Consider the following 14,543-nt stretch of genomic DNA (forward strand, 5'->3'; position numbering starts at 1 on the left):
ATACATTTACACATTGGGGAACAGTTTAAACTTGGCCCATGATTAACAGAGTAGGGATATCTATACCAGAAACCAATGTTAGGCTGACATCTCAACATCTGATGTGAAGTTTAGGGTCCATGTCTGCAGGTATTAATCAAAGCCACAAGTCTTCTTCTCCCTTTGGAGGTCCCACATACACACAGACCTGATCCCTCTTCACATGCTAACATATACAGCCCATATCTTATAGACAAAGTTAATTGGACACAATCCACTGCACTTGACACATCTGAAATTTCCAAGTCTGCACAGTATGTCATCAGAATGATGGATTGCATTTATACTGTTCAAAGTTTTCAAAATGTCTAGCGCTTTGGAATAAACAGCAGGGGGACGATATTGCATGCCTGCCAACTTGTCTTTGCCTATATCTAAACCAAACTATTTGACTCCCTCTCCACACCTCCACACACGTATGCACAACTGCAATAATGAGTCAACAACTGGCCTGCGGCTCAGAACCCTCTGAGCTCTGCATTAGGTTGTACTCCAGTCACCCATAACATTGAATCCTGCATGATGACCTTGGGGTCAGGGCAGAATGCCCTCATATAATGAGAGTGCTGTTTGGGGATTTGTTGGACTGTGATAGAGAAAGGGCGAGCGCACGCAATGCACCCTGGGTCTTTGTCTGGGTGCTGACGGTATTGACGAGCGCTGATCGATGTTAATTGCTTGACAGAATGACCATATTGACCAGGCTCCCTGGAAGAAGCCTGCAGGCCCAGTCAAAGAGAAAGAGAAAAATACGAAGAGAGAGCTGGGCCCAGACCTACAGCAGCTACAGGGCCCCAGACTCACACCAACACAAACACACACGGGTCTCATTCACTTTAATGAGTCATGAGAGGAGCACAAAGGCATAACGTCCATCAATGCCAAGTCTATTCAACACAACAGAGGGTATATGCAAAAAATATCTGGTGTCCTGGTGAGTGCTGCTTTGGTTCTGTTTATGCACATGAGAGCGCAGGCACATGTACATGTATGAATAATGTGTGTGACAAAACTGGGCTGCAAAGTAAGATGGTTTTGGGGCTATTGGGAAATGGGAAGGGTACATCCATGTATCTGAGGATGTTTGTGCATACAAGTTTGTGTGTCTTAGTTAAGGATCAATAAGCAGGAGCTGCAGAGGCAAAGACATGGGCAATCAATATGCTGGCTGCAAACAGAGGGAGGGACAGAGCGAGCAGATTAAAAAAAAAAAACAGCCAGAGAGATTAAAGAGACAGATAGGACAGGCAGAAAATGAATGGGCAAAAGAAAGGTGACAGAAGGAGAGAAGAGCAAAGAAAAGGTCTGGTTGGCTTCGTGTGACGTTTTCTTGAACTTTGTTATTTTAAAGGTTGTCAATGTAGTTTGGGGGTTTTTTTCAGCAGCATGCAGAGGTAACATACATTGATGTAACTGCTTATTGTGAAGACTGGCCTTATTTTTTTTATATTTTTAAAGCGTCTAACATACAGGAAGTTCCTAACAATATCAACATAGATTTAAGCCTATTGCGTGAAACACAATGTAAATAAAAGTGAAATTAAGATGATGCAAAGTTCTGGGGGACACCAAAGTGCTGATTTTGAGTAATGACTAAAATTGTCCTTTTATGTCAACATTTCTGATGTCAGAAGAGAGGGACAGGTCCAAAGTTTGGGAACATACAGACATACATAGCTCCATCTCCCTTGGTCCCTGGCGTGAAAGGAAAACATGAAATCGTCCCAGTGAAAAGTATCAAACCTGAAAAACCTGGGGAACATACCCCAGATTTTCCTTCTACTGCCTTTTAGTTGTCTTTTGTTTTTCTCTTTGCACCCAGTTAGTACTGATGACCTAAGATACATTATTGCTCGTTTCCAATAGATCATTTGTGTAGCATAAATTTCATTTCACAATGAGAGCCTTTGGAAAAATCTGTTACTACAAAATACAAATCTCCTTCTACTGTTAAGCCAAAAGGCCTACTACGCTTAGGCTTTTTTTATACTGTAAATGAATAGATCTGAGCTACTCTGCCTGTTTTTTCTTACTTCAAGATGTGCTATAGTTCCTGCTCTGAACCCTTCCATCTGGGCTTAAGAGTACCAGACAGGCCCATACCTCATCACCAAAATGTGGTTCAAATCCCTCTTCACAACATTTACACTCGTGTCCCTTGCAGCATTGTGGTGAGTGGTGAAAAAGAGCCCAGACACAGGTGCAAAGACAGAGAGAGCCAGTAGTAGGAAAGAAGGCCAGAGGCTTGTCTATGGAGCATGACTGGAAAGGCATTCAACCACAGTCAACCCCTACCCAGCCCAGCTCAACTCTGTCCAGTTGCAGAAGTCTCTGCATGTGTGTGTGATTTGAAAGTAGCCTACAATGTTGAAAAGAATAAGCCTGCACTTGGAGCCAAGATAAGTGTCCCTGATGTATAAAGCCAACACCCACCAACCTCTGTTACACACACACACAGATACAGACACACACAAGGATAAATTTACTCTGTCTCTCTATTATTTCCCTATGTAATATGGTATGTGTGTGTGTGTGTGTGTGTGTGTGTGTGTGTGTGTGTGTGTGTGTGTGTGTGTGTGTGTGTGTGTGAGAAAGGTATGGCAGGAGTGTTGTGTTGGCTTGGCTGACCGTCTGCGGTTGTGCGGCGGTGAGAGGGAGTTTTGGGAGCGCAGAGCGGGCGTTGCTGCCGAAATCCCTGAGAAATGTTCGTTTTGGATCCGTGTCCGTGCTTACATACCGCCCTCCCGACTGTCTCTCATTCTCCGTTTCATTTTTCCTTCTTAAGGTTTAACTTAAAAGTTATGAAATTGGGAGTCAAAATACATCACTTAAAAGTGCGGCGACTCTGAAGGGTGTGTGAACGCGTGCGCGTGATTGAGCGAGAATAAAAGAGAGAGAGAGAGAGATGGAGCTCTGCCCTCTCCACCTTACAACCTTTATCCAAAATCCGGGGCCACTGAGGCTACAGAGGTGATGTTATCTTTTGGAGAGATAACGGAGGGCAAGAAGTCTGCTTTGGTGATCAGAGATTTGTTCACCTGGCTAAGGCAGGTGTTTGTGTTGTGAGTTTTCTTTTAAATGCACTTTTTAATTTTACATTCTCTTTGGCCAAAAATACTTTCACAAGCCCATTTGTTCTGAAAGGGACTTTTTTTTTTTGAAAAGCGAATTACTCCCGGTACTATGACATCATTCTAATTGTTTCCAATGCATTTAGCTTGATTCAAGAATTGCCACAAACAAATATTAGCTGTAACAGGACAGACAAAGTACAGAGGAAAAGTGCCCGATTCGAGAAAATTATTGAAACAAAACGGTTTGTATTGTAAACAACTGAAATTATCTCACCTCATTACCAGATGTTTTCACATGGAACGGAGCACTTGTTAAAATGGATATTTGTGTAGTGTAAGTTTTGGTCGGCAGGGCAGAGCGACCAACTAATCCCATTTTGATCCAATAAGCGTGTGTGTGTGTGTGTGTGTGTGTGTGTGTGTGTGTGTGTGTGTGTGTGTGTGTGTGTGTGAAGGAGAGCAAGAAAGAGAGAGAGAGGCAGAGAGAGAGAGCGAGAGGGGTGGGAGGGAGGATTGATCCGCGTCTGTTAAAATCTTGTTCTGGTTTTTCTTGGAGTGAGGTCTGTGCCTGCCGACGCGCCTCTCCTGTGCAGCCCCCCTCAAGAAGAGCTTCTCTTTTTTTAAGAAAAGAAACCTTGGAATTTTTTGAAAGGGAGAAGAATCTACATAATACCAGTGAAGTGGATAAAAGCTCACGGCTGGATTCTTTTTGCGTTCCCTCCTTCGTTTCCTCCTCTGGTGCCTGAATGAAACAGGGAAACAGAAACAGATATATGGGAAAGAGGAGCTGTGCAGGTTTTGCACTGGGAGTCGATCTGTCAGTGAGATTTTGCGTAAACATGTTTCCTGCGAGCTCGCGTTAACTTTTAGTCCTTCTCAAACTGGTGAACTCGAATCCGTTCCTCTTCCACCGCGGAGTTGTTTTTTCTCGGAACGAAGTGACTTTGGTGTTTCCCCCCCCTTCAGAGAAACTGCTTAAACTTTCTGCGTTTGAAAAAAATAAATAAATAAAAAGATCGGATTGCATTTTCCCCCTTCAAACATTTTGGAGGTGATGTCATCGTGCTGTGTTTTGGCAGGTATTGTGTCGAGAGGGCGCAGGGAGGACTACTGCAGCCAGGCGGTAACCAGCGGCTGAGGAAAGCGGGGAAGTCCGGAAAATCAGGTGCAAAGTGCGGCTGTCATTTCCTCGCCGTGTCGCGGGTGGCTGAGTCCGCCACCCAGTCACAGCTGTTCCCATCATCTCCAGCCACCCCTCCCTTCCTCATCTTTCTTTCCCCTTTATTTCCCCCTCCGATTCTCATTCAGCACTCTCCATATACCCCTCTGAGCTGGACCGCTCCGGGACCTTATCACCCACTTTGTCATACGCTGTTGGTCGGTGTCACCTGAGCCACAGACCAGTTGAGTCAGCGTGGGGACGCAGACATGACCGTGCCCGCCTTGCATTACCCTGGGCCCGCAGAGCAACCTTCTCCAGGTCGCAGTTTCGTCCACCAGCACGCCCAGGTACCCCACCTCCAACAGCATCTGACCCTGCTCTACTGGGACTAAACCTGCCTCCTGCTCCCGTCTGCGGCGTGGCAAACAACCCGTCTCATCCCAGCAACCACATAACTCATTTTGGTGTCCGGGAGCCTGCTGTTACGCTTAAACGTTACGCATTGGATTACACAAAAGATTACGCACGCGCCGCATCTGTTCACTCGGCCAAGCATCACTCTGAGGGTCAACAGGGTCGACTGGAATTGGCTATCTGTAAGGCGTGAGCGCGCTTTCACCTGTTCCTCTTCTTGTCGGGTACGCGCAGCGAGCGTTTAAAATTCTAACTCTTTGCTCCTCCGCCCATCCGTTCCTTCCCCGGTCTGGACAGCTGTTAGAGGTTGCCCGGCGGTCACAGTGGCACAGTTCACCCAGCTTCAGACCCCAATTTGCCCGTGCCCGCACATTTACTTACGCCGGGGCAACCGGGGCACAACGCCGCCGATGCCAACAGGAGTGTCCGCTCACTCTTTGACTCTGCACAACGTCCACCGGTTTCAAAACACAGAGGGGGACTCTGAGCCACTCTGTCGGACTGGCTCAAACCGAGCGAGGAGACTGTCTCTGGGACAAGTTCCATAGTGGAGGGGGGAAGCAATGTGGTCCCTTCTTTCCACGCTGACCGTCTTGTAAGTCACTTCTATCACTTTATCATCAAATATTATTGCTTCACTCCTCAGGTTCCATTGTGTTTCAGTTGTTTAAACTAGTTTCTGGGTAGGCGAGAAGACGATGGAGAGAAAGGTTGCAGAATCTAGCGATTACATCACTCCTAATCAGTCCCCATAGAAAACATGCCATAGAGCCCTGTTTTGATTGGCTGACAGTTCAGGGTCACTGGGTCAGAGTCAGGGCTGTGTAACTCATAAAACCTGCCATAAACATCTCCATCACCATCTGCATTTACTTCAGGGATGGCCAGGCTGGCTTAGAAAAGACCATTTCTCATCTCCAAGAAAATGTTTTTTCCTATTGAAAATATTTCAGAAGTCAAATAACACAAGCTTTATCTAGTGTGATAGGAAAATGATAAAGTGCCAAGAGCAAATCTAAGGGAGGAGGATATGGGCTCAAGGGGCTCGAGTTTGCCCATTGGAGGTGTGTCTTGTTAAAAGCCAGGGGTTTATTTTTCTTTCTTTGTGTCGGCGGTGTTCTCCCAGATGGCAGTCATCTCCAGATACTTCTCATTCCTCACACAACCTGGACAGGGTGTGTGCTCCTGCTGCTGCTGGTGTCTTCCTGACTTTCCTTCTCTTTGTGTGTCTCCCTCACCCTCTCTCCACCTACTCATCTAACTACATACATCTGTCTTGCTTTCTTCCCTATAATGCTTTTTCCATAGATACTTGCTCAGTTAAAAAAAAAAGAAAAAAGTATGAATTAATAACTGATGAATGATGACGCCCCTGGCAGTGTCTGAAGATGAGCAGGCTCACTGTTTAGTCTGCTGGTTTTAGTTTAGGTCTCCCTGAGCCAATCATCTCTCCACTCATCTCTGCCTCACCTATCATTTTTACAACAGCTCCATTTATTCATCTACATACTGTTTAACCAACTTCATCATAATTCTTCAGCCAGTGAGAAAAACCAAGGGCCTTTAGCCACAACAACCTGTTACTGCTCTTCTGCTAAAGCCACAGAACAATGTCTAGGCCCTCTGGTTTTCTCACAAATGTTGCGCTGTAAGCCCTGTTACTGCCAATACCACTCACACACCCACTCGCTGAACCAGTATTCTTAAGGCCTGCCGCAGAACATCTGAAACTCTGTACACTGTGCTGAAGCCCACTGCTCCAGCGTTGGCCTACCACGTTAACCACTGCTACACACAGCTGAAACCGCTGCTCTGTGCTAAGTCCCACCAGGTCGACCACTCTCACTCCACACCGGTGCCCAGTCCTCGATACTGAGGCCTGCTCGTCTAACCACAGACTCCATATGGTAGATCTGCTGGGACGCACATTTATGATGTCAGATCATTGCTTGCTTTGGCCACTGGCCAAGGTGTACCGGGCTTTCCCTCTCTCCATACCTCCTTCTGTCTTTACTCTCCCCAACTTTTACTCTCTCCTATTCTCATCCCTCCCCCACTCCTGGCTGATCCTGTCTCCCTCTTTCCTCTCTGCTTCTTTTTCTCTCTGTGGCTGGCATAATATGGAGTGTCTGTGGTTTTTGTGGGAGCGGGAGAATCCAGTGCTGAGGCACTTTTCCTACAGTGTCCTCGGCAGCAGTGCAGCCGTGGTGTTTTAACAGCTGAGAGTCCTCACAATGCACAGGCGCTCAGGTTTTTTCGCCTGCGCAGGCAAAATGTGAGGGCCAATGCTCTACTGCATTTCCCAGGATGTCTGCATCTATTAGAACGATTCAGAAGCTAACGCAAGGCAATACTGAGAAAGAAGGAAAAGAGAAACAAAGCAAAAGGGTTGTGATGACATTTTGTTTATACATGTGTGTGTGACAGGAGGCAGTAGTGTGTTACCATGGGCATGAGCCGAACACCTCTTCTCTTTCCTGTTATTTATCTTTTTCTCTACTTCTCACATCAGTCTACACTGTGGTTAAACGTGTCTCTCATTTTGAGATGCATAACCTTGTGTTGTGTTGTTTTTTTTCGAGCGTGTCTCCTCCACCTCACATCTGCGCATTTGCCTGTTCTTTCTGATTTTATCTCCCACCTCTTTTATTCTCTGTCATCCTTCTTTGACTTTGTCTCTCTTTGTCTCTCTTTCTCAGTTCACCTTCCTCCCTTCCTCTGTCGTTGTACACTTCTCTCATCTCCTTGCTCTCTTCCTCTCTCAGCAGATTGTATTCCTTTTGCTTTAGCCCAGCTGTCAGCTGCCTGCTTCTCCTGTACACACACATGCACACATCTGCACATCTGTGTGCATGCCCATGACAGTGTGGAGGAGTCGCCTCGCTAACTCTAAACATAAAGGAAGATAGGAGGCAGGCATGGATAGGAATAGGTAGAGTTCGCAGAGAAACCATGAAGTTTGAAGAGAGATAGGGAGGAGAGAAAAAGAGTGGAGCAGAAAGAGTGGAGCAGAAAGAGAGAAGAGGCACACAGAGAGATAGCATAAGATGAGGTGGGGAAAGACAAAATTCGTAGAATTGCTTTTCAGCCCACACACTGGGTTCTGAACTTCATCAAGTCTTCAGCCACTAATTTAGAGCAGTTCAAGAACTGCCAAAGTAGGCCTTGCGCAACACAATCACTCCCTTTCTGAGGCTGTAAATAACATATATCCAAGGTCAAGGTCCGGGCTTCAATTAAGCAATGTGATGAAGTGAGAAAAATTATAATTGTAACTGTAACTAAGTGTTTAAATCTAAACATTATTTAAATGTTTAGCTAGAGAGCGATAACAAATAAGAAATAACACGCAAAAGTATACTTCTACGTGTGCGGTATTTATTATTTCTGCCTGCTGCATCACCACCAGTCAATTCCTTCATAAATTATCTTTCCACGTGTTTCAGTAGCTCTTGCTCTCGTCTATTCATTTCTAAATTTAACCACAGTCCACAACTCTTAAAAGCCACATCACAGTAGAATGTACACCTGTAGTCCAACTCAGCTGTCTACATATGCAGAGCAGCCAAATATGCCAGCCCACTCCCTTAGATGTCCAAACCAAAACATGTTCTAGCTGTCTTGGCATGTTTGCCATGTTTTGCTATGCTCCAATCAGGTCATTTGCAGGCCAGATTTTGGTGTAGCAAAAGTCACAGACGGGTCAGAAATTGGGTTCGGGCAGAAGGCTGGTAGCGTTACAATAAACACTGCTCTGGGTGTTGTCTGTCTGCTGATCCTTGGACATCTGCCTGTCTTTATGTCAAGTTGCTGTGCCAGCAGCACACCCAGAACTGTGAGTAATGACCCAATAAGGAAATGAGATGTTGAACAGAAAGAACGGCAGAGAAGAAAGAGATGGAAATGATGGTGTCATGCTTGACTCTTCCAGCATTCAATGTTGCTTACATTCTTCTAAGCTCATCTGTTTTATATTATTTCAGATGTATCCAGATGTTGCTGGTGATGTGCAATCCATTACAGGTGAGAAACAGCAGGCATGACAAAGAGTGATTGTGCGGCATGAAGTTGTATATTGATCTTTACTCATGGGTGGGTGTGGGTGTTCCAGCAGGTACTTGGTATGGATGGAGTCAACTTCAGTGTGCATGTGGAGAACCAGACACAGGTGCGAGACACTATGAGTCGGCGACACCACAGAGTATACCAGCTCTACAGCCGAACCAGCGGCAAGCACGTCCAGGTGCTGGGACGCAAAATCAGTGCCCGGGGTGAAGATGGAGACAAATATGGTAATACACACACACACAAACATGTGGGTACGGTGTAAAGTGGACAAGTTTAAATGTTATGTGTGTATGCACGCTGAGAAAGATGCTTACTCGCACCAAAGTGCACACTCACACTATCTAACAGCTGCAAGTACAAAGACTTAAAGGTTGACCAAGTGCATGCATGAATGGAGACAGAATGCAACTGTGCAGCCACACTCACAAAAGCACACACACATCTCCCCAGGCTTTGGCAGAGGGGCAGTGGAGCTTGTCTTGGGAGTACAAAGACCTCATCGACTGGCTGCTGACTCAATGATTCACTAGAGAGGAAAAGAAAGTTAGAGAGAGAGAGAATGAAAGAGAGAGAGAATGAAAGAGAGAGAGAGAAGTTGGTGTGTGAAATAAAGTGTGAGTTAGATGGAGAAGCCTGCCAGGTAGAGTGACTGGCTGAGTGTTAGAAACTCATCTCCTTCATCGATCCCTCCATTGATTTTGCATCCTCACTGTTATCTCCTCTGGATTTAAAACAGCAGGAACCCACCCACCCACCCCCCTTCTCCCATCCATCCTCTAACACTGTCCCTGTCCATCCCCCACTTCCTCCTCTGTCTGTAATGATGGCTAACCCATTCTTAACCCCCCTGAATCAATGGGAAGAAGAAAGCCAAGCCATAAAAGTGGAGTTCACATTTCTGCATGTGGCTCAGCAGCACATCCTTTGCATTGATAAGGGTGCCAGGTCACAAACACACCACGTCAAGCTAGGAACTAGACTCCAGATGCAAGAGATAGGGAGGTTTTCTTTTTTGGACAAATACTACCTGAAAGACAGCAAATCCACCTAAATCCGACCAACTGTGGCAACAAGGCATTAGACATGGGAACCAAGTGCAGAGAGCGAAGATATAAAGCAAGTGCACGAAAGTCTAAACATTAAGTGAAAGAACAGAAGGGAGATGAGAAGAGAGTTGGGGGAAGAGAGGCGAAGGGGGCAAGAGGGAGGGAGGTATTGATTTCTCTTGACCCCTTTGTTGACTAAGGTCATGTAGGAACCGTTTTAGGGATTTTATTTTTAAATAGGCACAAACGCTCTGTAAAGATGTGTAGTTAGTGAAGCGCTGTTGCCTGGATGGATGAAGGATAAACACACATGCACCTGCACACACTCAGAGGCAGAAGCGCACATGCACACATCTTAAAACAACAATATCACAGACATTCAGTCTGTGATATTGTTTTCCCGCGAGTGTTTTCCCGCTCCTCTCTGCTCACGGTGCTCCATCTAGTCTTGGCTCTTATCTTTTTTACAAGGCCCATTTCTGGTCAGCGGCCTCACATCCATGTGTGTGACCAGGCTTATCTGACAACCATCTGTCCAACCAGAGACATTTACATCTGTCTGTGATTTATCAGTGTGTTTAATAGCAACTATGAATCCTACAACTGTGATTCAGTATGAATGCCTTATCTGCTTTAAAGGGCTGGTTTAGATTTAACAGCAGTCAGTAATCTACGGTGCTCAAGAAAAGGTCTGTCAGTGTCAGTTTGAATGTTGTTCTTGGCTAGGCCGATATGCAAAACTAAACAAGCCCTAAATTTAGGACACCGTTAACTTTCTGTCTTGTTATTTGTGGGGTGAAAGTCTTTAAATCTTGACTATATACAAGTACATAATGTGTCCACACTACCTATGGCTCTAATGTCTGTATGTCCCTTTGTATGTCCCTTCACAAGCCCAGCTCGTAGTGGAGGCTGATACCTTTGGTAGCCAGGTGAGAATCCGTGGCAAAGAAACCAATTTCTACCTGTGCATGAACCGCCGTGGGAAGCTGGTAGGAAAGGTGAGACTTCTTCTTTTAGACACATGTTAATCCAGAATATCTTCTTACTTCTTTCTGACCAGCCTTTTTTTCTCTCTCTCTCCCTCTGTGTGTGTGTGTGTGTGTGTGTACCTGTGGTTTTTCTGCTCTCTCAGAAGGCCAGTAATCGAAGTGCAGACTGTGTCTTTGTGGAAAAGGTCCTAGAAAACCACTACACAGCTCTAATGTCAGCGCGCTACACGGGCTGGTATGTTGGCTTTACTAAAAAAGGGCGTCCTCGCCGTGGTCCGCAGACGCTTCCCAACCAGCAGGATGTACACTTCATGAAACGCTTCCCACCGGGAGAGCAGCCTGACCTCACCACTCCATTTCGCTTCACCACCGTCAGCAAGCGGGGCAAGAGGGTGCGCGCTACTGGGCCCCGCTAGTTGTGGCTAACTCTAGCACCCACTGTCTTGTCATCCAAAGCCTTGACCTGAGCCTGCCAATAGCTAACCCTTTCATTCCTTCTGTCACACATGACTGAACACTTCCCTTTGTTGGGAAAAACATTGACCAGAATATTAATGAATCATTCATGGGGTTTAGCTCTACACCTGATTTGCCACTACAGCCTCCCTAGTTAATGATCATTCCTCTCAGTTTAAGTTCCCCTTACTGGACCAACAAGACCAATAATTGGTCCAATGCTGGAAGCTCTTTGGACCTGGTGTGCTTCCCTTCATTTTCTAGATACACTGACAGTGAACCTGAAGGGCAGCCAGAGTCCCTGGGGTCTACAAAGGCCTTTAGTTCACAACCACAAAAACCACAAGGCCTTTGTGTCTCCTGTTCTGTACCAGCTGGACAATGTCAAGTATGGGATTACAACTGGACCATGCAAAACAGACAAGGGTGAGAAAGACTGACTGAACAAGAGAGTGGGTGCTTAGCCTGCAGATAAAGGGAAAGAATGATGGAGAAGACATGAAAATGGTTGAATGGACAAAAGGGATATAGTGATCTGCTCAGATCAAATGGACCAGTAATGGACTGTTGACATGTGTCGCACTTATTTGTCTCACTGCTAAATTAGTTCCATCCTGTGAGGCTATTGGATGAATGGCAGGGTGAATGAGGGAATGTTCGAATGAGTGGCTTACTGAATAATTGCATGTTTGCAAGAAGTCAATGAGAAAATGTATGTTAGAGTGTGTGTGTCAGAGTGAGCGAGTGCAACAACCATGAGTGAAGCTGGATCACGGGGGACTCTGGAAAGGGACCATGTAGTCCCTGCATGAACCTGTGACAACTCACCGCAGGGACTGAAGCTTTAGGAACTGGAATGTATAAGAATAAAAATACACACACAAAAAAAAAAAACAAGCTGCACCAAAAACAGCCAGCAAAATCACAGCAAAACCAAACTAACAACCTGACCAAAGACAACTGGAAGACAACCTTCTTCATGAATCCTCCCCCCCCAACAGGACATGACATCCTCAGCCTTTAGGCACAGAGGATGATGAGTGCCGGGGCCGAGCCCGCCGGGGAGGGTGCCTTTTCTTTTAGCATCGCTATGGAAACGACCCAGGGGATGATGCTCCTGTGCGATACCGTGGATACAGAGTGCTGCTACCAGGACATTCAGTGGAACAAACCAAAGTCTCATGCATAAACACAGGAGAAAAAAAATATTAAAGGGAACAATTTATTGAAAGTTCTATATATATATTATATATATAAAAGAAGACAGAAACCCTAAATAAGCAATCTTACTATGATGGTTACTATAATTATTATGATAAAATTATTTCATTTATTTATTTCAGCTCTGTGTGCAGCAGTCTTTCTCGACTCAGTAAACCTTACAGAAACATTTTCTTTGTCTCCCGTCCTCATTCAACTTCACCTGTTCCATTTTGTTTAAAGGGCCACTTTCACAGACACACCTCATCTGACCTTCTAGTGATTAATACGTTGTTCGAAAACCTATCACTTGGCAGCCTTTTTTGTTTTAATTTAAAAATTAAATATCTAAGTAATTTATTTGGCCAAATATTAAAAGTTTTGTAAGTTCTAGCTACTGTAATACAATGGGTCGATAGCTTTCTGTGTTTTATATCATTTAGAACTTGTTTTTTCAGGTTCAGGCTCACCTCTACGTAGATTTGGTCTGCATTAAGGGTCCTCACAGATCTTCTGAACAAGCAGACAAAAGATAAGCTAAATACAACACACTGAGATAGATAAATTATAATAGAACTTATGCAGCATCATGTAGGATTGCAAAATTGCGACTTCTGAGTGGTAGCTGCTGGAATAAAGCTGTTTTTTGTTGTTCTACGCTTTGGCATTAGAAGCCTTTCTACAAGAGGAAGAGAAACTCACTATGCAAACTGGTTAAGTAACACCAGTACCCAGCTAACCGCTGTAACTGTCTAGGCCATATCTACAGATATCTGGGTTCAACTGTGGGTCACCAATCAGCCTCTGAGACAATTTAACAATTTGAGTAAGAGCTCTGTTCTTTACAGATGAATATTCACACACAAACACACACACACACACACACACACTAAATAAAACTGTGATAAAATAATTGATTTAAATAACAGATTCATCACTGTTGGGTTTTCGGACTGATTGAAAAAACGAAATCTCAAGACATCACCTTTGATTGAAAAGCTTCCGAAGGCGTTAGGTTTGAGTTCCATAAGCTACGATCAGGTCAATCCTTATGATTGTTTTTTTATGTAAGATGCCCTGCTTTTTGCAACCCTCAAGGGATTTGTGTGTCCTACCAGAATCAAACCAGCTATCTTTAATTTATTAGGCAAATGTGTAAACCACTAGTAGACGCAGGTTTAATCTCTTTTTTTATGTTTGTGGGAGAATTCGTGATCTAATGCTGTAAATCTGAGACAAGCAGGGTTTGCAGTATCTAACTTAATATTTTAAGCATGCAGGAAATAAATATCACAGTAACAGTATCGAGTATTTTGATATAAACTTATAACTTACAACAACCAATTTTGCCCATTTGTATAAGGCTTACTTTTTGCATTTATAACAAGATACTGGCTGCAAATTAAAATTTGTTGATAGCACATTATTTTATTCATTTTTTTGTTAAAAAACTGTTGAAAAGTTTTGAAACGGTTTCTGAGCAAATACCACAGGAATGCTGAGTAATGGCAAAAACCTGCCTCTTTTTCACCAGCCAGGTTTGGGAGGTACTGTGAAGTTGAAATGGAAGTTGAAATACAGCAACAAAAATACATCGTCCAAACTAGAAGTTCTTTTACCAGCAGATGTCTAACAGAGTCAAGGTGCAGGGGACCTCGGCAGAACAGGTTCTCAAGTTTTCATAGTCAGTATGGGCTGAATTAGTCACTGTAGCTCAGACACTAAAATGCATGGAAAATACATCTCTAAGATTTACCAGCCTAACACAGGAACCATTTGAAAATACTTAAAAAAAATACTGAGCATTAGTTGCCCGTGCAAAAACCAGCAGTCACTTCCCTGCTGTAAAGCTTTGCAGTCAATTTCCATCATGGAGGATCAGACAACAAGCAGTAGTGAGATACAGTTTCATAGTTGCTTCTTTGCTCATCTTATGCCCCATCCCTCCCCTTCCTTCCCTATCCTAGCAGGAGGTCAGTGAAAAGATGTCACTGCCAAATGACCCAATCATGTCTGCAGACACAAACAGCTGACTCAGGGGGGGGGGAAAGGGTTGTACCAGAGGATTCCTGTTGCAAAGCAGCAGGAATCT

At 44.6% G+C, this 14,543-nt stretch overlaps 1 protein-coding gene across 3 annotated transcripts; it reads left to right on the forward strand.

Annotated features, from left to right (window-relative positions):
- The first annotated feature begins 3,635 nt into the window (after positions 1-3,635).
- fgf18a (fibroblast growth factor 18a) lies at positions 3,636-12,987 on the forward strand. Of its 3 annotated transcripts, none has more exons than XM_005937705.3 (5): positions 3,636-5,284; positions 8,673-8,712; positions 8,801-8,981; positions 10,698-10,804; positions 10,942-12,987. In XM_005937705.3, exons 1-5 carry the CDS (start codon positions 5,253-5,255, stop codon positions 11,209-11,211), a joined length of 630 nt encoding a protein of 209 aa, XP_005937767.1. In that variant the 5' UTR covers positions 3,636-5,252; the 3' UTR covers positions 11,212-12,987. The 3 variants fall into 3 exon arrangements, with proteins under 3 accessions (XP_005937767.1, XP_005937766.1, XP_005937765.1); XM_005937704.3 differs by having other exon boundaries at positions 3,638-5,284; positions 8,804-8,981; positions 10,939-12,987; XM_005937703.3 differs by having other exon boundaries at positions 3,639-5,284; positions 10,939-12,987.
- The last annotated feature ends 1,556 nt before the right edge of the window (positions 12,988-14,543 follow it).

The sequence above is a fragment of the Haplochromis burtoni genome, unplaced genomic scaffold, assembly GCF_018398535.1.
Source record: "Haplochromis burtoni strain Fernald_Lab_line unplaced genomic scaffold, NCSU_Asbu1 Contig_236, whole genome shotgun sequence".
Taxonomy (NCBI): domain Eukaryota; kingdom Metazoa; phylum Chordata; class Actinopteri; order Cichliformes; family Cichlidae; genus Haplochromis; species Haplochromis burtoni.